Below are 23237 nucleotides of genomic sequence, written 5' to 3'. Positions count from 1 at the left end.
TACCAATGCAACATCTACCACTGAACTGATAACCACTGAAGAATCAGGCACAACAATGACAACATACCCCACAGAAGTCACCGGCACAACAACGACATTCACAACTGCTAAACTGGTATCAATTACGGCTGAAACGTCGTCAACAGCGCCCCCCACCACCTCTACACCAATGACGACCATTCCCATTGTCTCAACTACTACTGAATATTGGTCAACAGCGCTTTCCACTACCCCTCCACCAACTACAACTTCCTCAACTACGGCTGAAACATCGTCAACAGCGCCCTCTACACCGATGACGACCATTACCAATGTCTCAACTTCTACTGAAAATTGGTCAACAACTACAACTGTACCAAGCTCCACAACCAAGGGTGCGTGCCATGTACTCGCTCTGCACATTAGTCTGTTTTTTTTCACTTATCCTAGCAATCAGTTCCTTAAATAATTGCCTAAACTATTCTATTCCATGGTCACTGTCTTCTGTTTTGTGTTTATAGAACCACCAGTGTGTGAGTGTACAGACCTGAAGAGGAGAAAACGCTGGGATTGCGGTGAGACGTGGACAGAGGACTGCTTCCATAAGAACTGTACAGATGGGAAGATAGAGTTGACTTCAGTGGTTTGTCCAGAGTCTACAATTCCCAACTGCCCCAGAGGCCAAGCCACAAAAGTCTCAGATGGATGCTGTGAAACATGGAAGTGTGATTGTAAGTGTTGTCCGTCTTTGCCACTGCTCTCGTTTGCCCCCATTTATCCCTCTACATGTCTATCTCTGATATTTTCTGTGTGTGTTTAGGCAGTGTATTTTATTTCAGAGTACAAAGTGCTGCTCTTGAGAACAGCATCAAGTAATCTTGTTCCCAATTCCCTTGAATCAATCCGCACTGACGTATCTGTCCTTATAACGCCACACTCTGTGAGGCTGTAGTTAAGGACATTGGTGCTTTGACCTATATGCTAACGTCAGCATGCTAACATGCTAACAATGACAAAGTTAACATGCTGACGTTTAGCAGGTAACGTTTACTGTGGTCACTATCTTTGTTTAGAATGCCATCTCTTGCTAATCAGCACTTATCACAAAGTACAGTTAAGGCTGATGGGAATGTTTCGTAGGTATTTGGTAATGATGTAAAGTGTTGGACACATGTCAAACTAGATGATGGTACTAGAGGAAAAGTTAAGGGATCACCAAGATAATTGTAACGAATCCTGTGGGGAACATGAATGCATGTCGTAAATGTCATGGCAATCCATCCAATAGTTGTAGAAATGTTTTAGTCTGGAACACAGGGGTGAATTGAGCGACCGACCGACAATGCCATCAAAGAGTATAGAAGCAAAGAGACGAAACTCCATGGATAAATAAAGAGATGTCTGTAAATCAGAGGACTTTTGAGGTAAATCAACTTCCCAGTATGAACACTTAAATAGCCCTCATTTAAATCATTATGTCCTAAAAATTTAAAATTCACTAATAGCCGAATCAAGTTATTTTCCTCAGCATTATGAACGTGCATCAGACCCACAAGACTGCACCGCCCTGCACGCTCATATGACACATTTGGTTCTGCCAGCTTCCTGCTAGCTGTTTGCGGCTGTAATAATGGATATATTGGCTGTAATTCACCACTTTTATTACCTTATAATACACCCATGGGCTGTGTGCTGTAAGCCTGTACCGTGGTGGGATGTATTAACGTCTCTGTTCCCAAACAACCGGTTATCGGCCAGTAGCTAGTAGTGCTAGTAGCATGACATAAACAGAATTTAATGGAGTTGTAGGCTATTTACTAACACGCAAGGCAAAAGCACAGGACACAACCTCTTATACGTCCATGGTCTGTGGTCTATTGGACATCCATTTTGGGGGTCCCTGACATGAAAAAGTTTGATATTGCTCTCAAAATCTGTGTGCTCACTTAATGCTCCTCTGGGAAGCAGCCGGGCAGACAAGTTTATTGAATAAATGTGCGATGTTGCAATGGAATAAACAATTTACTTTCATTTCTTATCAATATACAGTCTTTGATGCCATCCCTAGAGCCAGGCTGCTAACGTGGCTAATTCTTTTCTTTTCTGTCCATATCTATTAAAATCACCTCTTAACCTCCCTAGGTCGCTGCGAGCTATATGGGGACCCCCACTACATCTCTTTCCAAGGTGTAACCTTCGATTTCCTGGACGAATGCACCTACATCCTGGTGGAGGAGCGGTCACCGCGTCATCATCTGACCATTGCTGTGGACAACGTAGACTGTGTGCCGGGCCTGCAGGGCTCTTGTGCTAAAGGCATCATCCTGAAATATCAGGACAATATAGCTACACTCCGTATCCTACCGCGATTGTTTGGAGTACAGGTAGGATAAAATGCAACTCTATTTATTACAGTATGTCACGATAAAGCGTATTTTTACTTCAGAGCTCTACTATTTACCATACCATACTCTATTGAAAGAATTAAGTTGATACTGATCTAATTCTCCCTAGGCAACTCTGAACAACGTGACCATAGAGCCACCATATGAGGAGCACGGGTTTAGGTTTGAGACCACGAGGTACTTAGTGTCAATCTACCTCCCAGAGCTCCGCTCTTATGTCTCCCTCAGTCCTTCTTACACCCTGGTGGTCAGTCTGGCCATGGAGTACTTCCTCAACAACACCCAGGGACAATGTGGTGGGTAATGGATCGAAGGGGACGGTCCACGGGTGTGGTTAAATGCATATTATACATCCATTTTGACAGTGGTTGTTTGGGTGTAGGGGTGATTTTCAGGTAATGCAAAAAGAACCTCTAAATCTCGCAGATTTTTTATGAATTTATTAGCTTAATCGTGTCTGACAATTTTATAACAGTAGCCAACATGTTGCTAAATTAGCTTGTAGGCTAACAAAGCCAAACAGCTCTAGGCCCTGATCTGAAAGAGCGCGTTTTGCAGGTGGAAAACGCAAGGCGCACCACACCGCGCCTTTTTGGTGGCCGATCAGACGAGGTTCAAGGTTCTTTATTTGTCATATGTCAATTCCAGCAAAGCAGTCATTGGCAATGAAAATCTTCGGTCTCAGGTTCCCTCAACAACGCTCATAAAATATGTATATATATAAGAGGGGAAATCACACTAATAAATGTAAAAGCAAAATATAATCTAAGGCATAAAGTAAGTATAGAATAGTAATGTAAAAGTAATTTTGTTGAGGACAGTATTTCAGATGGGAAAACTGAACAGAGGTGTACACAGGAATGTAGTATGTATAGAGAAGTAATAAATAAATAAATAAAATTAATTATATAAATATATATATATACTGTATATACACAGAGGTTTAACAGTTTGGAAAACAGTAAAGTGAAGTGAAGGAAATTTGCTGCGTCTTTTTTTTAATTGTTGCCAGGAAACCACCAAATGAGTGCTAACGTTAACTTAACACAAACCATAAACGCTACCTAATAGTTAATAGTACAGTTCAAATTTATGAAAACAACTTACCCGAAATCTGAAGTACTGCACTAATTTGCCTCCAGACCTGCTGTTTTCTGTTCGGATCATGGTAACTACGATTGGTTAAGTCATATATATCTCCTGGTGTCCAGCAAAAGTCACCACAATGAGAAAAAAATAATGTCAGTCACTTTTCCGTTGTTGAATTTTTTCAACTTGAGGCGTACAGGGCGCAAAAATGCGAGGCGCTCAGCATCGCAAATCAGCACGCAAAACGCTTCAAACAATTACAAAAAGCTGCACCAGGCTGCTAAAACGTGCTCAGTCTGATCAGGAACTTAAGCTGCATTAAACACTTTCTGATCACTGAGGGCAGAAAGAAACACCAATCCCAAAGAAACATGTTGTCTTTGATCCAATTTGCTTGTTTACATTTTGCACATTTAACTTTTTAACTTTTTTAACCAGCCACTTTCTGTTTTTTTAGATAGCATAAATGCTGCTTGTTTGAGGTTTCTTGCTTGAATGTCTGCGTATAGTTTATAATAGGGGGAAGGGGTTGGTCTACGTATGGGCCATATAACCATAAAAAAAGGCTAAAAGCCATACATAGTGTGAGTGGTGTAGAGTGTTTATGTCAATTAAAAGGTTTATGTGTATATTAGACATCAGATGGCACCTCTCCGTGTTCTCCCCAGGTGTATGTGGCGTTGCATCATGTATCCGTAAAGGAGGGCAGATCGAGGACAACAGCTGCTGTGATAAGACGGCCTATGACTGGGTGTACGCCGACCCGCTGAAGCCGGCCTGTGCTTCTGCACCAAGGGACTTACCTTGTTACTCATCCACTACAGTACCCACTTACACAACCACTACCACCCCCTGCCCTGCGAGCTCACTATGTGAGCTGCTACACCACCCGTAAGCTTCACACACACACACACACACACACACACACACACACACACACACACACACACACACACCTCGTCAGGGAATTTGTGGTAGATTTGGGAATTAGTGTGTTTACTCCGACGCAATGCTTTTCCTTTACTTAAGAGTTACCTTTGTGACTAATGCAGACACAAAGTAGTACACCCTACCTACTAATTCCCTGGCAGTCAACCCTTAACAACCTCCACGCAACCACCTAGTGGTGACCTAGCAACCACCTAGTAACCTTGACTAAACATTAGGGCTTGGCTTATTATTAGGGTTGTCAAAGTTAGATAAAGCGTTAACCCAAATTTGTTTTAACACCACTCATTTTTTTAACACATTAACACAATTGATCTTTCAGAGGTTGTAGCAGGCTCAGTTTTAAAGCTAATGTGAAGATACTGGTACATGAAACTAGAAAACCTAACCATGTAATACCAGCTTGTCGCAAAGGAGGTTAAATAACGCTCTGAACTTGCACTTAAGTTTTGGCGAGGAAAAACTGTCATGGCCAGTTTTAAATGGGTGAATGAAAATGGGTTCTATGGGTACCCACGAGTCTCCCCTTTACAGACATGCCCACTTTATGATAATCACATGCAGTTTGGGTCAAGTCATAGTCAAGTCAGCACACTGACACACTGACAGCTGTTGTTGCCTGTTGGGCTGCAGTTTGCCATGTTATGATTTGAGCATATTTGTTATGCTAAATGCAGTACCTGTGAGGGTTTCTGGACAATATTTGTCATTGTTTTGTGTTGTTAATTGATTTCCAATAATAAATTAATAAATATATACATACATTTGTATAAAGCAGCATATTTGCCCACTCAGATGTTGATAAGAGTATGAAGTACTTGACAAATCTCCCTTTATGGTACATTTTGAACAGATAAAACATGTGCAATTAATTGTGATTAATCATGGACAGTCATGCGATTAATCGAGATTAAATATTTCAACAAACCAACTAAAAATTGAATCTATTCTGTTTCCTCAGAGTCTTTTCAAATTGCAGCGGGTACGTAAATCTGGCCCTTAAAAAGAAGAACTGTGAGTTTGATTCATGCAGGAATGGTCCTTGCTCATCACTAGAGCAAGCTGCTGAGGAATGCATGAATGCTGGTGTCCGTGTTGACTGGAGAGCACTGACTAACGGAAGCTGTAGTATGTATCTTTTATACTTTTTCTTATACTCTGTAAAGCAAAGCCGGTCATACTAGGGACTTAATGTATGTCTTGAAACTGATACTTGACGTTAATAACTTAATTGTCCTTGTTCATTGTTTCAGATGTGACATGTCCAGACGGATTGGTTTACAGAGAATATCGTGACAAGCTGGATGACTTCTGCTTTGGAGGGTTTGTAAAATTCACTTTGACCAAATAACACCCTTACACTTGTTCTTGTTTTGTTTTTTTTGTAATTAGTATTTTATTGATTTTTTACATAAACATTGTCACAAAATAATATTAATATAAAAAACAATAATAAATAAAAGACATAAATGAATACATTTAAAAAATAATATCTACAAAATCCTAGTATACAAATAAAATGCAAAAAATAAATATAAATAAATAAATTAAAAGAGACAAATGAAATACATATTCCTACATTCATCTGCACCATGATCTAATCTAATTTACAAGAATCCAATACATTTTCAAACACACAAAGTGTGTGTGAGTGTGGTGTGTATACAAGTATTGTGTGATGGTGTGTGCTTTACTTCAAGGTCTGTCCACATGAGCAATGTATTCCAAGTAGTCTCCCCACTCCACCACATATTTCTCAGTCCTGTCCTTCAAGCTGAAAGAAAGTTGTTCGTATGATGCCACTTTTGCCAACTCTGTGAACCACTCCTGAAAAGAGGGCTCGCCGGGATTCCTCCAGTTTCTCATTATAATTTGCTTTATACTGGTCTGAATAAAGTCCGAGGCTCCACAGTGAGATGTCATTTGTGGATCACTGAGAACATATAGCCTCGGGCAGGACTCACAGACACTTGTTCTTGTTGATTTCTCACTTGGTTAAATCCCAAATGTTTGCCCTATCAAGATGTCCACCATTTCTGTTTCTCTTCTGGTTTTGGCTGCACAGAATGCGTTATCAAGGAGCGTCCCTCGAGAACAGCAGGGAAGGCTGTTTTTGTCCCAGCGGCCTCTTCAGGGCAGGAAATCACTCTCACATCTGTGTGTCTGACTGTCCCTGTGAGTAACATGGGCTATAAGGCTGACACTCACACCTAGACATATGTTGTCATAATAACAAGTGTTAATGTACAGTTTGTGTCTCTTCCGTCAGATTGTAAAGGACCACTCGGTGAGCCCAGAATGGTGAGTAACTTTTGTCTCATCAGTGCGAAAATAGTGATATTTCTGACTCTTGATTGTATTCTAGATATTTAAAAGCATTTCTATACCTGTTCACCAGGGTGGCGAGGTGTGGCAGTCCGGCTGTTACCAATGTACATGTAACAACAAGACTCACACAGAGGAGTGTGTTCCAAAACCCCCGGAACCAGCTCCCCTCTGTAGCCCCAGTGCTGTACTGATAAACACCTCGATGTACACCTCCTGCTGTGCTGATCAGATTTGTGGTAAGCACTGGCACGTCATAATATTTTAAATGGTTTAAAGGTCCCATATTTAAAGAAAGTGAGATTTTCATGTCTTTTATATTATAAAGCAGGTTTAAGTGCTTTATAAATCCTGTTAAAGGGGCTGTTTGTAACTTCTTACACGTATAAATCGTTTCGGGTCGGTGTCCCATGCGCGCTCGCGTGTGGCTACGATGTTCAGACTCAGACTCCAACACAAACTACACGGAAGCACCAAAACCGCAAAGTTATATCTAGTGTAGCCCGTCTTGCTAAACAGTGTTGACCACGGTCGGAGGACACGGGGGAGACTGTAGCTTTGGTCTCCAGGACCGGAGTCTCTGCTGTACTCTGCTCCTCTGCTCCTCTGCTTGCCTTCACTCACACACCGCGCTCGTTCTTGCTTGCTCTTTCGCTCCACTCTCACGTGCATGCGCGCACACTACACACTGCAGAAGAGTTAGTTTAGCTCTGAGAATATTTAGTGAATGTACAGTGGACGTTTGTGCAGAATTAAATGCTGCAGCTCCTCCAGACCAACAGAAGTTTCCCGTGTCTTGTGAAGTGATGGGACTCCGCAGATAGAAACGTTATCGTCTCCGACCAAAACTCCGGTGTCTCTCCTGTTTCCTCCGGCCGCGGTCGGAAGGCTGAAGCAGGAAAAGCCAACACTAGGATCAGCTTTGATTCTTGGAGAGACCTTCATCTGGTCAGCTAACATTACTGACAAGCAGGTGAAATATAGTGATACTGTGGTTTTAGCTGACATGTGTCGCAATCACAAGCACGCACGAGCAATAGGACGCTGACTTTCTTTGACTTAATGGCCACAGATGTCGCTGTTAACAAGCAACTTCTGATTCTTACAAACAGTCCCTTTAAACTATCAAAACGCTCAATATACAGAGAAACACACACAGCCCGTATTCACAAATTGTGCGTTTGAAACAAGCCGTTAGGATTTCTGTCCATTTGTGATGTTATAAATATACAATATTTAGACCATTACACGGTTTTAAACATTTTAAATGTGTCCCAGTTCATTTCCCGTTGCAGTGGATGTAAATAACATCAGCTGACAGGAAATCATGGACCCAAGCTGTTGCCTAGCAACACAATTCCGTTGAAATGCGCTAAAACGAAGTGTTTCAGACAGAGGGTAAATACAGGTATATTCAGGCAGACAGTATGAGGAAAATAAAGGTGTTTTTTTTAACATTATAGCATGTAAACATGTTCTAGTAGAAACACAAAATACAAGTATGAACCTGAAAATGAGCATGATATGGGACCTTTAAGTACTATCTCAGAGACTTTCCTTTCCTCACATGAATACTAATACAAACAACACATCCTTTTTCAGTTGAGAAGACATGCAGTTATCGTGGACAAACATACAAGGTATGATGTGTCTAATCTTATAACAGTCTCTCTACTTTATTCTCCCATAGAGGAAAAAAAAGCATTTAGATTGAAATGAATCACTGTGTCTTGTTGTGTGTAGGTGGGAGACAGTTGGAAGGATCCTGTCCATCCCTGCATGTCATTCAGTTGCAGCAAAGAGGGCATTCAGACTGAGACGAGAGTCTGTCCCAGAGAAGACTGTCAGGAGGTACTGCACACCCCGCTGCTCTGTTCCTTAAACTATACCATCCTACCAGCCTTATTCTACAGTAATACTAAGTCATGTATTAATGAATTTCACCACCAGCTAAAGCATTGTTTTAGAATGAAGAAAAAAAAAGTCACATTTATTGGGTGTGGAAAGAAAGCATTTCTCTTCCTACAGGGAGGTACATTATGAAACGAAAAAGGGTTATGGGTTAGCTAACCAAGTGAAAAGGGATTTTGAATACAAAAACTGTAGAAGAACAAACATGGAAAGGTGCTCTAAACGATATCAGTAGCATTAATATAGCAGAAAACAACTGTTGCGATGTAAGGATATAGAGGAGTAATGTCTACCTGAGCAGAGAAGGAAGTCACTCTCCCTCTCTCTGTGTGTTGTAATCAGAGCTTTTCCGTGCTTTGTTGACATGGCAGCGCCGGTTGTGTGTGCCTTTTGGTGCATGTTCATGCATGTAAGCGTGCCCCACTGGCTAGCTCATGGCTGCCGCTCATACAGCGGCTACAGCCGATAACGCCGTCCTGACCGACGGCATCGTTGGCAGGGTTGCTGTTGTTTTCACTGTTACTGCTTTTAGTCACCGTTAGCTGCGCAGCAATAGAAATGCTCCCAATCTCACATTTAGCACCTTTAACCTTGAGCTGTTGTGATTTATTAACCAGGAGGACAGAATCTGGGACGTCCAACACTGCTGCTTTACCTGTAAGTTAAGTCAAAATCAATAAAATATTGAAGATTGACATTTGACATTTCAGTTCCAGTCCAGCTATTTAACCAATCAAAAGTTATATAACGTGGGTCTTTCCTTCGTTCAAAACTTGATAAAGAGGAAAAATATCTTCATATTTTGTAGATGTTTTGCCGTCACTCATCACACTGCCTCCCGTATTAATTTTCCTCTGACTTCAGGTAACCAGAGCTGTGCTCCGAAGGTGACCGCTGTCAGCGTCACAGTAGAAAACTGTACCGCCGTCATGCAGATACCTGTGTGTCAGGGCCAATGTGTGTCTCAGCCCAGGTGAGAAGAAATATACCTGTCACTGATCAGTAGCAGCCAATTAACACATTTTGAGGTTTTTAGTGTTCATACTGAGGACTTCTTTTTTCCTTCAGTCCCATGTGAAGTTTAGAGCTGAATTGTAACTCCGGTTAAAGATATAATAACACATCTCTCTCCCTCCCTCTGTCTGTCTCAATAACTCTCTGTCCTCCGTCTTCCTCCCCCCCCCCCACCTCTCTGTCCAATGTAACAGAGTCGTGTTACACGGTTATCTGGTGGTGAAGCAGAAGTGCAGTTGCTGTCAGGACTGGAGCTCCGAGAGGAGACCAGTGACCCTGCAGTGCTTCGACCTCTCGACCAGACAATACCACTACAAGCACATCACCAGCTGTGAGTGCACAGCCTGTAGCATGTTTCCTACTGGAGAACTACTGTAATGACAGCACATACCAGAGCCAAGAATAACCTTGTATCCTTTAGATTTCCAAATCAAAATCTAATATATTCAAATTCAATAAATTATTAATTAAAACCCTGTTCTTCATTTAAAGCAATCACTGAATCTCTCTATCAAATAAATCACTGACTAATTGCCAAAGTTTGTAGTATGCATCTTCTTCCAGTGCAGTATTGCAACTTCAATCTACTCTATTCACACTTTATCACCCTGAGTACCGATTGGCCATACAGCCGCTTTGATCACTCACATTTCTGCCAATAACAAGTCTTCCAGGACGTCAAAGGTTGTTTCACTGCAAAAAAAAAATCATAGTTTCTCAATAGTGGTATCAAGCCATGCTGTTAGCTTTTGAGATACTGAGATTTCTGCCTTCACCCCAATACAATGAAAGTAGAGGAACTGTTCTTGTGGTGCTCATAGCACTTAAAAAAGGTCGACAGCAAGCATCCCTTTCCAGAATAAACATCATTGTTACTCTAAATTAGTGTTTCACAAACTTTTTTTTCTGGGGACCTACTCCTTAAAAATGACAAACCATTGCAACCCGATTCACAATAGGCCTTATCTGTAAGTCGTAAGAAGTGCGAATTTGTGCATAAATGAACGTTTCTGTCAATCTTTACTGCCATTTCTGCATCACTATCATATTATCTTGAATAGGTAAACCTTTAAACATTTAAAAAGAGATATATGTTTGATAAATCACAACTTTGTTTTACGCATGTATTATTGAAAACATATACGCATGTTAAATACTTCATAAATGAGACAAAATAAATGCATTTAGGTGGAGTTAACAGGCTTTTGTGTTTTCCCTCTCATCATTAAAACAAACGGAATTTGTACGCTAGCCTTTTATATTAGATTCAATGTTTTAAAGCTGTAGTGCGTAGAATCCGGAAAACGCATCCCCTCGAGCAGCTCTCTCCTCTCTGTCCGAAGCCCGCACGCGCTTCGAACGTGCACGCTACATCTGAGGAGGCTACCGGCAGCGATACCTTCTAACGGCATAAACAGTTGCCATGGCCGATTCACAGGTGAGAAAAATACTTTGTCACAGACCACAATTAGCTACCACGGACAACTTTGAACATATGAACGAACAATAAACAGTATTTACGCTTAGTGTAAAATAACGCTAGAGACAGACGACAACAAAAGCTAAAGTATTGTAAGACTTTGCTGCATATGAAGAGTTTCGTTTATAGACCAAATTAAAACAATTGTTTATTTTCTAGACGAAATGACGAGCTAAACTTTTGAAACAACGTAGCCCAATGTTTTATTCAATCTATAGCATAGCTAGCTGGCTAACGTTAGCCATCGCCCAGTTGCTCCTTCAAGTTTCAGTAATGCTATCTTTCTAACTTTAGTGTTTTTAGTCTGCATAGATAACTTTACACATCTGAAAATGTTTGTCATAATGCAAATAGGTAATTTTACATTTGTTACATATATATTACTGACAGAGCACCGTTGAGTCAGATCCTGACTATGTCCTGGAGCAGCCGGCTAGGAGTGGATGAGGAAGAGGTAGAGGGCGAGCTGGTGGACGTGGACGTGGACGTGGACGTGGACGTGGACGTGGACGTGGCAGACGACTTCAGCAGAGTACAACAACTTCAAGCTCGCCGGATATCAGATGAACAGGTATCTCAAAATATAACATGTCCATACTTTATGTCCTAACATAATATGGGCAAAAAGTACCACACACTCCAAAGTCATGAAGTACATATATTTTCCAAAAATGGCTGTTCCTGGCTGGTGTCAGCTCAATTTACAAGATTCTTCACAGCCTTGCCCTTGCTCAGAGCTAAACGAACTCTTCTGCAGTGTTTGGTGTGCGCGCATGCACGTGAGAGTGGAGCGAAATAGCGAGAACGAGCGCGGTGTTTGAGTGAATGCAAGCAGGCAGAGGAGCAGAGTACAGCAGAGACTCAGAGACTCGCGGCCAACACTGTTTTGCAAGACGGGCTTCACTAGATATAACTTTGTGGTTTTGGTGCTTTCGTGTAGTTTGTGTTGGAGTCTGTGTCTGAACAGCGTAGCCACACGCGAGGGCGCATGGGACACCGACCCAGATTGATTTATACGTGTAAGAAGTTACAAACAGGCCCTTTAAACACTACTTGCATAAGGTAATTTAGATTTACCTTCAACCAATAAATACCAAGTTACCACAGTTGTAGTTAGCCATAAGCAGTGAAAGTATTAATATCTACACACACTAAGAATTTCACTTGAAACGTATAATATCTCAATTGACAGGTGGTGGGTTACGGTGATAGCTCTCAGCTATAATGTAGCCTGTTGATGTGTTGATAAGCCACTTAATCCTTTTACCACCTCACTAATTTAACTTGAGAAGCTTTTAAACTCAAGTTTGCAGCTTTAAGTATAATCTTTGCATGAAAAGAAATCTGAGAATAGCTGCACTGCAGAACACGCCTTTAAAACGTCTTGTGGTACTCTCCCTACAGCTCGGAAACTGAAAAATAACTAACTATTTCCTGGTTCATTGCCCCTGGTCATTTACCTAGCCTCATTTCTCAATTTGTTATTGGTCCATTTTTCCTGGCATTGTCTGGTTCACCAGTGTTTGCCAAAAGTAAGCATCCCTCTTTGTCCATAATACAAGATTTGTTTTGACCTGTTATGTGTGAGGGGTGATGACCCAAATGTTAACAAGGTGTTGATATTTTCTGGCAGGAAACATTGGGTTTTTAAGAAATAAAAGAACGGGATTACATTTCAGACTCTCTTTAGCAGTTGATATTGAGACGTCCACTGTGTTTGTGCATCCATCCCGACCTTTTTCTTATCAAGATCTCTCTTTTACAGACGCACTCAAAATTTCCCACGGTAGTATTATTATAGGGATTGTTGTTGAACCATGAAAAAGCTGAATATATTTTTAAATTAAGCTGGTTTTCCAAGCATTTTGTGATCATTTCCATGTTTCTGCTGAATTACTAATTAGTTTAATGTTTAAACTCTTTTTTCCTATTTCTAGTTTCCTGGTTTACATTTGTGTGCACGAGTATGGGGTGGAGTGTGCGTATGGACACTGCACATATATATAAGCCCATGTGGTGGGCTGTGTGTGCAGTTCCTCCTGGTTTCATCTGGTCTCCTGCAGCGAGGGATCATCAGGCAGCATGACCTCACAGCGATGGATGCTGGCACTCTGCTTTGCACTGGCCTCAGGTACAATGCAATTATGAATATTAATTAATTCTTCTAAGCAGAAAAAAGTGACAAGGGAAAAGGATATTGCAAAATCAAAAAAAGGATAAAAAATTAATGAATTATAGCAGCATAAACGGCAAAACTTTTAACATTTGCCATATTCTATAAAATTATTTGTTGTTTTTTATGGTTATTTTCTCTAGGTTTTGTTTTTTATCACATTTGGCAAACTGGAGTAGGAAATGTCATTTTCACAGAGGGTTGGAATAAAAAAAGTATATTTGCTGTACTTAAGTATAAATTTGAGGAACAGTATTTCAATTTCATGCTACTTTTTATTTCTACTATACTACAATTCAAAAAAATATATTGTTCTTTTTACTCCACTAACATTTATTTGACAGCTTTAGTTACTATTACTTTACAAATTAATAATTTACACACAAAACGATGATGAAATGTTGTAGATTAAACCACCCACTAGTCCAATAATATAATTAGTCAATTAGTATAACACTGACTGGAGCTATTGTTCTCAATTATGAGTTACTTTTGATACTGTAAAGTTGTGGTAGTTATAATACTTTTACGTATGTGACATTTTCAATGCAGGGCTTTTACTTAATTAAAAGTAAAAGTCTTAAAAAAGTAAAAATTCAATTTAATTCTTAAAAATAAAGTATTTAATATTGTGCGAATACTTTTATTTTTACTACCACTGATGCGCATTATCCGTACATTACATATCTAAATATTGTATCTGGTACAACAATAACAATCCCCGCTGTATCCATTTGTGTTTTTAATCATAATTCATGTTTACTTCCACCATGACGCTGTATTTCTCTCCTAGTTTTAGGCACAGGGGAATCAGTCACAACAACAGAAACTCAGAAATGTGAGTATAATTCAATCAATGTTGGATGTTGATCAGTTCATTATACAGATATATGTACCGGTTATATTGTTTCAGTTTTTCTGAAACTTTCAATTTTCAATTTCATTGTTTTATTGATTGTTTTAATTTCTTACTTTATTACATTGTTTTATTGATTCTTTTGTAAAATATTTTATTTATTTTATTCTATAGTATTTTAGTCAATTTATTTTACTCATTGTTACTTGCTTTCTGGAGCTGGGCACAAGCACATTTTACTGTACGTTGTAGTGTGTATGAATGTGGCAAATTAACGTGATTTGATTTAAAAAATAAAAATTTAGACTTGAAATAATAGTTGATCATGTGGCTTATTGATTTTAAAATGGTACTCTTAAAAAAATTATCATATACTATACTAGAAAAAATTGACAATGACATTTTAAACCCTAAATCCAACATAACAACATAATTGAATTGATTTCTTTCTTCATTATTGAGCGCAGTTATGTCTTCATTGTTGAGCATTAATCAGTGAATTGTGATCAGACACTTGCAGGACGTTTGGCAGTGGAGTCGTCCAGCCTTTCAACGGTTCAAGTTACCACGTCCGGTCCAACTGCCCGTTCACCCTCACACGCTTCACCCACAACCGGGTGGAATGTGATATCACCGTAAGGCGAGGTGACAACGGGCTGCTGGTCCAAGTCGAGATCATTATCAACAAAGTCAGGACTGTTGTGCAGAACGGAAACATCCTGGTGGAGAAGAAAAGGTTCGGGCCCAACCCTGACCCGCCCTGATATTGTTTCATTACAGGGAAACTGACATCAAGTAATGATTCATGCAAAGTTCGATCCAATCATACATGAGTGTTTTGTCAAACACAAATCATTCACTTAAATTGGCATTCACACTCAGCCACCAAGCCAGGTGTTTTTTATGCATTCTTAATGTCATCAATGTTAGTTGATCATTAGCTTTGACTCTGGGACACATTGCATTATTAATGGGTTGTCTCTCCGGGTTCAGTCAAATGAAAACATACAAGTTGTTGCATTCTGCAAGGTGACTTACAGGCTGTATTTGGGGGGAGGTGGACACTAATCTTTAACCAGTATTATCATTTTTTTCAAATCAAAGTGGAGGAAGTGAGAAGACTTCCTGAAAGACCTGGTTTGTCTGAGAAAGAGGAAAAATATACTGAATATACAAACAGTTTATTAAATTATTTTGTTTTTATTTGTCTTTAAAATCCACTGTGATAACTCCTGTTCTCTGCATCTGTATTGGTGGAGCGTAACTAAGTACATTTACTCAAGTACTGTACTTAATTACACATTTAAGGGTACTAGTGAGTTTTTTAATCTCAAGCCAAATTTTTACTTCCACTCCACTACAATTACTAGTTACTTTACAAATTAGGATTTCTGCATTCAAAACATTAAAATGCGCAGCCGAAACAATTAGTAGATTAATCGACTGACAGGAAATTAATTGGCAGCTACTTTGATAATCGTCCTTTTTCATGCCAAACATTTCCTGTTTCCAGCTTCACAAATATGAGAATTTGCTGGTTTCCTTATAATTATTTTAATTATTTTGATAGATTAAAGTGATTTAAATGTTTCTGCATTGAGTACTTTTAATACTTTTAAGTACATTTTCCTGATTGTACTTACTTTTACTTAAGTAACGCAGGACTTGTAACATAGTATTTTTATTGTGTGTTATTAGTACTTTTACTTGAGTAAATGATGTGAATACTTCCTCCACCTCTCTTGATACCTCTGTATGTTTATTTGTTAACAGTGTTTCCCTTCCGTACGACCACACCTACCAGCACATCTTTCAGTACGGCATCTACACTAAACTGAAGAGCTCGCTGCTTCCTCTGTCGGTCACCTGGCACAACCTACCTGGAGGAATAGACACTGTGTGGGTGAGTTAACACACACAAGAGCATAAACACAGGCACACAAATACATGCACACCTCATGCATCATCCCACATCCTCACAGCTAGTTTGGTACTGCAGAGCTCGAAACTCAACCACTGAAGCTACTTTTTTTATAAACTTGTTGTTAAAGGTGGAGCTGGAGCAGGAGCTGAGCACCGACATGACTGGACTGTGTGGAAAACACAACGTCGCAGGTATGATGGTTAAATGACTGGAATTGATAGCAGGATTATTGTAATATAGCAGTAATACCATTAGCAATTGTGGTTATAATAGCCTATAAATGAGTTTTATATGGAATTTTTTAACTTGTATGTGATGTTAAATTAAAATAAAAAGTAGAATTCATAGTACAAGTGAAACCACAAGTGTAAAGTGTAAGAGTATTTCTAGTTATGATTATAATTGAGTTGATTATACAAATGCTGCACACATTTTGTTCATGCAAACTTTGATATTTGCTTGCATACAGTTTGCTCTAAGAATGTACAACTTTCATGAAATCAGGCGACGGGCAGCAGTTGATTACGGAGAGCGTGCTCACTGAGGACACATGTCAAATCCGAGATCCTGTCTCTGCTATGAATCCAGTAAGTTAACTGCTGCGCTGATTGTTAATATTTAAAACACAACCGAGTGGATGCTGTTGTAGCACATTTCATACAAGAAATGCAGCACAAATTACTTTACAATAAAGGAGAACATTTTTTCAATAATGTATGTAATAATGTAATGTAGAAATTATTGTAAAATAAGATAAAAACACTTGAAATAAAAAATAAGATAAAAAATATGATATGAATAGAATACATAACATAAGGTGGAAAATAAAAAAACACTGAATAATAATAATAATAATATTGAGATTAGTACCCATATTTGCAGCTTTCATATACATCAATAAACATTGCAGCAGCATCAAAGGGTCTCCATTCTTTTCTACTCTGTTCTGTTCTTTTCTACGTCAGTGGTGGAGATTTGAAGTTATAAGACAAAGTCCACAAAGCCATACAATATGTCATGGGTCCAGATGTTCAGGTGGTTTCTCTGATGATATTTGCAGGCATGCAGAATATTCTTTTCCTACACCTGGGATTGTCTGCGAGACAGGACGCCTTATTACATGCAACTCTGTGAAGAGAACATTTACCTCTACGAAACAAGCGGATACATCGGCTGTGCTTTCTTCAAAGAAGTTGTTCGACAGTGTGGAAATGAAAGCTACGCCTGGAACGTATGGAGAACTTTAACTGAATGTGGTAAGTGCTCTTTAAAACTACATTTTTAAAGTTCTTCAAATTAATTGGCTCAAATTTCATGTTTGATGGATGTGATTGTTTCTGTGGGTGAACGCAGCGGAGCCGACTTGTCCTGGAGACCTGGTTTATGTAGAACAGGGACCGCCCTTTCTTCCCAGCTGCTCCAACCCTTACCCCACATTCTCCAACCAGGAACTCACCAGCTCCTGTGTCTGCACAAAGGGTGAGAGAGCACAATCTGACGTTATGATGTAGCTCTTCACTTGTTGTTGCATTGCTTGTTTAGCCTACATGAGCCTAATATTAAAAGGTATATTAATTTGTGTTGTAGGTGAGGTGCTTAATGATCGCGCAGATGGCTTCCACTGTGTGAGTGTGTCCAGCTGCCCCTGTGTGTTTGCTGGCAAGAGCTACTCAACCGGGGACATACGCAGCACCAAGTGTCAGTCATGGTAATTCAATACAGTTCTAACTTTATTTCAGAACCAGTGGGAAATAAGTGAATAAGTGAAGCCAATGCTGAAGTGCTTTAAACTCGCATTCTTTCTACTAGCCAGCAGGGGGCGACTCCTCTGGTTGCAAAAAGAAGTCTGATTGTATAGAAGTCTATGAGAAAATGAGCCTACCTCTCACTTGATTTATTACCTCAGTAAACATTGTAAACATGAGTTTATGGTCTCAATCGCTAGTTTCAAGTCTTCTTCAATACAGCATGATGTTCATTTAGTAAATTATGGTCCCATTTAGAGTCAAATAGACCATAAAGCAGGGGATGCTTTAGGGCGTGGCTACCTTGTGATCGACAGGTCGCTACCACAGCGTTGTCCTTGTTTTCGTCGTAGAACTTTAACCCTTTCACAGTGTGTTTTCAATTCATGAAAATTAATTGTAACATTTTGGTCACCTAAAAATGTCTTATTCAGCGTTTGGTTTGATTATACTTAGCTCCACCCTCTCATGTCACCTCTGGCTGCAAAAAAACAAGATTCATACAGGATCCTACGCTGTATGGAATTTGATTTTAGTAATTTCCATGTCTGGATAAGTATGTAAAAAAAGAAAAGAGACTATGGAAAAATATTTCTGTTTCCATACTATTGCCCCTATTCTGTTTTCTAAAATATAAAATTCAGAATTTCTAAAAAATAAATTGAATAATACAAGCGGCACTTTGGCAAGGGTGGCGAAATGTGAGCCAACTTTTCATTATGAGCAAAATAAAAATAATAATATAACAATAAAAAGTAACCAAAAACTGTAGGCGTAACTCTGCCTGTCAGACTGCGCAAATCTAATACTTTCAATATTGAGGTGGGATACGAGCGGCCCCTCCTAATTTTGACTGATCCTCATTTTGGTTGAAATCTGATTGGCTCAGTTATTTTCATTGTGAACGTGACAAACTGCGACTAGTGTTCCAGCTCACCTCAGCTTGTCTGGCCGGTCTTGTTTCGATTCAGTGCAACAGCGGCGTGCTTATACAAACTGAGGAGGTGTCATCCACTATGACGTGTCTTGAAGGTCTTCAGCATCATCAGATTATTTTTATACCACAAAACTGTATTAATGTTAAAATTACTGCCCCAAATTTTTCCGCTCGCATCCTACGGGCACTCACATTAAAGGCCTCTCCATCTCAAAAGTCCCAGTATGGATTTCTATCCCAATCTTTCCCTGTTGTTAATAGAGGCATAATTGTTTTTCACCTAGAGTGCCATTGCCCCAAGTGCAAGATGTCTGACAGTGGAACGTCATCCAACTTTCTGTTTAAGGTTGTGGACTGAACGGCCACAATGGGTGAATGCGAGTTCTCTGAGGGCTGGCTTGACAATCCCAAATGCAAAGCCTGGTTGGTTAACAATTCCAAATGGGAAAAGAGAGCTGGATGCAAACTTTGTATAAGATCGTTTGACATCTTAACAATGGGGGAGGCGCCGAAGCACTGTAGTCATGTCACAGTATCCTCTGCACCCCCGAGTCACAAAGTCAAATATGGGCTGAAAAATCTACCGAGAGGTCTGGAGCTTGAAGCTTCAAAACCTCAGTCTACAAACCAATGGGTGACGTCATGGTGACTACGTCCACTTCATACAGTTTCAGACTCACAAGAGGGTCCATAGCAATTAAAGTAGGCAGAAAAACAGTTTTGATACTTATGGAATAGCCATGAATTGCAAATTTATTAATAAAAGATCAATAAAATGAACTAGTTTGAAGTTTTTAATTGAAGTTTCATCCTCATGTGTCTTCTACAGTATGTGTGACGGCGGGAAATGGCGATGCTCTGAAAACTTCTGCCCCACCGGATGTCTCATTGAAGGGCAGTTTGTGACAACATTCGATGGCAAACAATATGTTGTCCCTGGTAAATGCACGTATGTGGCTTCACAGGTGAATTTTTCCCCCACTAGCTCAACATATAACATTAACCCCATGTTTGATCTTGTTATGATACTAACTGCTCTTTTATTTTTAAGGGTCTCAACTGGACAATAACAATAGAGTTTTCTGCAAAGGCTCCCTCTCTGACAAAAGTTATTTTTCAGATTCTTCAGGTAAAAGCAGTCTTTGAGGGTTGAATTTAAAATGATATAATCTATCAAAAAAATGTCTCTGACTATAAATGCCCTTCTTTTTTTGAATTGGCAGGACTCGTATACATTCTCACACAACATGGTTAAATTAGGAGAAGAGGACATGACTGAACTTCATCAGTCTGGTAAACAAAAATAGGAAGAACTGTTGTCGATTGCATCTATTGACTGGATCTTAGATTTGAATATGTGCTATGTCTTGTAGCCTTAGTTACCCACCCACCTAATCACTTACCAACTTCTGTCCCCTGTCAGATCATGCTCTGGTATTCTGGCAGTCCTCCTTGTACGTCCAGGTCCACACGTCCTTCGGTATGAAGATCCAAGTCCAGATGTCTCCTGAAATCCAGCTGTACATCACCCCACCCAGAAACCACACTGGCATGATCTCAGGTCAGGATGTCAGTCTACAAACGAGCCAACGTTTTGTTTTATGAGCTCTCAAGACCAAAAATAAAATACTTTGTATATCGTCAGTGGCATGATCCAGCTTGATTTGCAATCATGGTCGTTCTGTCTTTCAGGTCTTTGTGGCAACAGCAACAACGACACCACAGACGACTTCACCACTAGCAGCGGGATCATCGAGAACTCGGCTCAACTGTTCGCTCAGTCCTGGAGTGTTGGTGCTTGTCTTCCGGTGAACATACCCCGCATCTGCATCAACACTGACAACGGTACTAATTAAGGATGGAATTGTGCTTCTAAAATGTCGGAAATATGTGTATAAATTCATGCATCGTATTTTATTTGTCTGCCTGAATTCTACATATCAGGGATGAGAAGTTATTAAAAAAAGTTAAATAGAAAAAATAGACATACAATTATTACATTTTGGCTCTCTAGTTTGCTTGCTTCTCTATGATATGATTCAAATACTTATTATTATTATTATTCAAATATTTTTATTTATTTTCTTTCTCACTTTTAAGCAAACTTCATACACTTCATAAACATGACAAACACTTGACATCTAACATACTGGTACATGCTTTCATACCGTAGACTTATACACAGACAAAACCATTGTACTACGGGGGGGATAGGTAACTAAATAAATAAAATTAATGAATATATATATATACTCAAACATAAAACAAAGTTAATAAATAAATCAGAAAATAATAAATAAGATAAAAAAATAAATGTATATACAAATACTTAAACTACAAGGACAAACAAACATATTTCATTGTCTCAATATGTATTTTTGCAGAAATATATGCTGAGGAAATGTGCTCTGTGTTGAACAACCCAACTGGGATATTTGCTAAGTGCCATGGTCACATCCCAACTGATCACTACCACACGGTAACACTTTTGCACTTAATAATTAATACTTAATAAGTTTTAGTGTTTTCAACAATTGACATATCAATGACTGACTCCTGTTAGCATGTAACAGATTGTTTTTGTTATTTCCAGGCTTGCATCCAAAGAACATGTAACTGTGGCAACAGTCCGCCTCAGTGCCTGTGTGTTGCTCTGGGCAGCTACGCCAAAGCCTGCGCCAGTCTGGGTGTTGTAATTGGTGACTGGAGGAAAGCTACCAACTGCAGTAAGTACAGCTTTGATAAATATACAATTTATTCTGTCAGCATCCTCCCACTTTACACAGTCCACTGAAAAGAGCCAATGTTCAACATAACAACTGGCTCCAAAAAGCCTAAATCAAATACATTCTGCTCCATTTATGAGATTGTTGTTTTTCACTTTTGTGATAATGATAAAAGGATGATTAAAAACCTTTCAGACACCAGATGTTTATAACAGTAAATGTAAAGGCTTTATACAGATTATAGGTTGAATCAACTACCGTGTTACAACTGCCAAGAGTGTAAAATTATGTTCATAGAAATGTCACATATAGTAGTGTTAAAATCAGTGGTACATTAATGTTAATGTTGTGTCCCAGCTCTGACATGTCAGAACAACCAAGAATTCTCCTACAACATGCAAGCCTGCAACCACACATGCCATTCCCTGTCTGGCCCCGACCCTACCTGTGGGCTGGACGACGCTCTCGTGGAGGGCTGTGGCTGTCCGGAGGGAACCCACCTGAGCAATGGATACTGTGTCCCAAAGTCAAATTGCCTTTGTCACTACCACGGCCGTATAATACTCCCGGGATCTGTTATTATGGAAGGACAAAAGTGGTGAGCTGATCATCTGAGTATTTACAGTCAATTACAATGCTTAAAGGCATACTATGCAGGAATTGTCGCTTACTTTTTGTAAATACAATATTCAAAGTTGGCCCCTCCTCCCCCTGTGGCTCAACAACACCAGAAGCGTTTGTCCCCTGGCCGCCGTTGCCAGAACACAGCCCAGTGTATCGCCTGCAGCATTACATACGGCATAGAAAGTAAAAGCCAACCCCCAGCTTCACTCTCGTTTGGAACAAGCTTTGTCCGCGTCTCTATATTTACGTTTATTCGGCGGCGGTGGCTTACTCATGGATCCGTGCTTATGCATGCATGGGGGCAACACACCCAGGGGAAGAAAATACAGGCAGAGGTCTTTGTGGATACAGACACAGCCAAACACTTCTAGTGGGTCATAAGTGATGATTGAGAGGGATTATTTTTGTATGAGTCTATATCTTCTGTTTTAAGAAAATCCTGCATAGTATACCTTTAAATACCATTTATGTCTGAGGCTATTACCCACTGTCTACCCTAACCAAGTGTAGACTACACCTATGATGTACACATATGTAGGCAAAATTGTTTTATATCTCAAACCAAATATTGTGTCTATTGCAGTATCTGTGAGAATGGAGAACTGCACTGTTCTCCGGATTGTGGTAAATATATATTCTTCTATCAAAATCATCCTTTGTTACCTTTGCTCCATTGATTATTCAACTTCATTAATATGTTAAAAGTGGGAATTCACCCAGAGTTTTAACAATAAAAAATCACTGTAATGCTAGTTTCTGCAAAAAAAAAAGTTAAATCTGTGAACTGTCTGGAATCTAATTAACGCAGGGTGCAGCAATGGGAAGGTTTGTTTTCATTGCTCCGTGTATCCAGTTAACACGGCTCAGAAAACCTGTGACAGTCTCAGCAAACCAATGGTAGGTCAACAAATATTATGTTTCTATACATGACTTGCTTATTCATGAATTATTCTTCATTCTTCATTTGAAAGCAGTTTACATCACTACTGTTACAGTATCTGTGGTCAGGGTCAGTGGCACTGCAGAGACGAGCCTTGCCCTGGGAATTGTCAAGTTTACGGGAACGGACACTACCAGACCTTTGACTCCAAATGGTATCGC

General features: G+C 39.6%; 4 protein-coding genes across 4 annotated transcripts in view; all 4 read left to right on the top strand.

The window, feature by feature from the left end:
• The window catches only part of LOC141762134 (mucin-6), a 51230-nt gene that overhangs the window by 14919 nt on the left and 13074 nt on the right, over positions 1 to 23237 (top strand). The gene's annotated exons all lie outside the window — the stretch shown is intronic.
• Positions 223 to 10553, top strand: LOC141762130 (intestinal mucin-like protein). The gene is made up of 15 exons (XM_074626046.1): positions 223 to 374; positions 501 to 710; positions 2122 to 2363; positions 2494 to 2680; positions 4142 to 4364; positions 5383 to 5549; positions 5675 to 5744; positions 6487 to 6596; positions 6691 to 6722; positions 6820 to 6985; positions 8349 to 8386; positions 8490 to 8597; positions 9275 to 9314; positions 9522 to 9630; positions 9866 to 10553. Exons 1-15 carry the CDS (start codon positions 296 to 298, stop codon positions 10047 to 10049), a joined length of 1965 nt encoding a protein of 654 aa, XP_074482147.1. The 5' UTR covers positions 223 to 295; the 3' UTR covers positions 10050 to 10553.
• On the top strand, positions 11577 to 23105 carry LOC141762338 (mucin-6-like). The gene is made up of 19 exons (XM_074626423.1): positions 11577 to 11722; positions 13089 to 13282; positions 14118 to 14162; positions 14691 to 14916; positions 15954 to 16083; positions 16232 to 16295; positions 16609 to 16691; positions 17165 to 17360; positions 17458 to 17583; positions 17692 to 17812; positions 19616 to 19751; positions 20010 to 20079; positions 20210 to 20347; positions 20479 to 20631; positions 21171 to 21265; positions 21380 to 21512; positions 21870 to 22110; positions 22720 to 22760; positions 22945 to 23105. The coding sequence occupies exons 2-19, from the start codon at positions 13234 to 13236 to the stop codon at positions 23064 to 23066; spliced, it is 2169 nt and encodes a 722-aa protein (XP_074482524.1). The 5' UTR covers positions 11577 to 11722; positions 13089 to 13233; the 3' UTR covers positions 23067 to 23105.
• The window catches only part of slco1d1 (solute carrier organic anion transporter family, member 1D1), a 40553-nt gene continuing 31342 nt past the window's right edge, over positions 14027 to 23237 (top strand). The window contains exon 1 of the mRNA XM_074626048.1: positions 14027 to 14036. The gene's annotated coding sequence lies outside the window, so the exon portion shown is untranslated. The remainder of the gene's footprint in view (positions 14037 to 23237) is intronic.

Source organism: Sebastes fasciatus, chromosome 23 (genome assembly GCF_043250625.1).
Source record: "Sebastes fasciatus isolate fSebFas1 chromosome 23, fSebFas1.pri, whole genome shotgun sequence".
NCBI lineage: Eukaryota > Metazoa > Chordata > Actinopteri > Perciformes > Sebastidae > Sebastes > Sebastes fasciatus.
The sequence above is the reverse complement of the archived record's forward strand: the minus strand, read 5'-3'. Positions and strand labels throughout refer to the sequence as shown.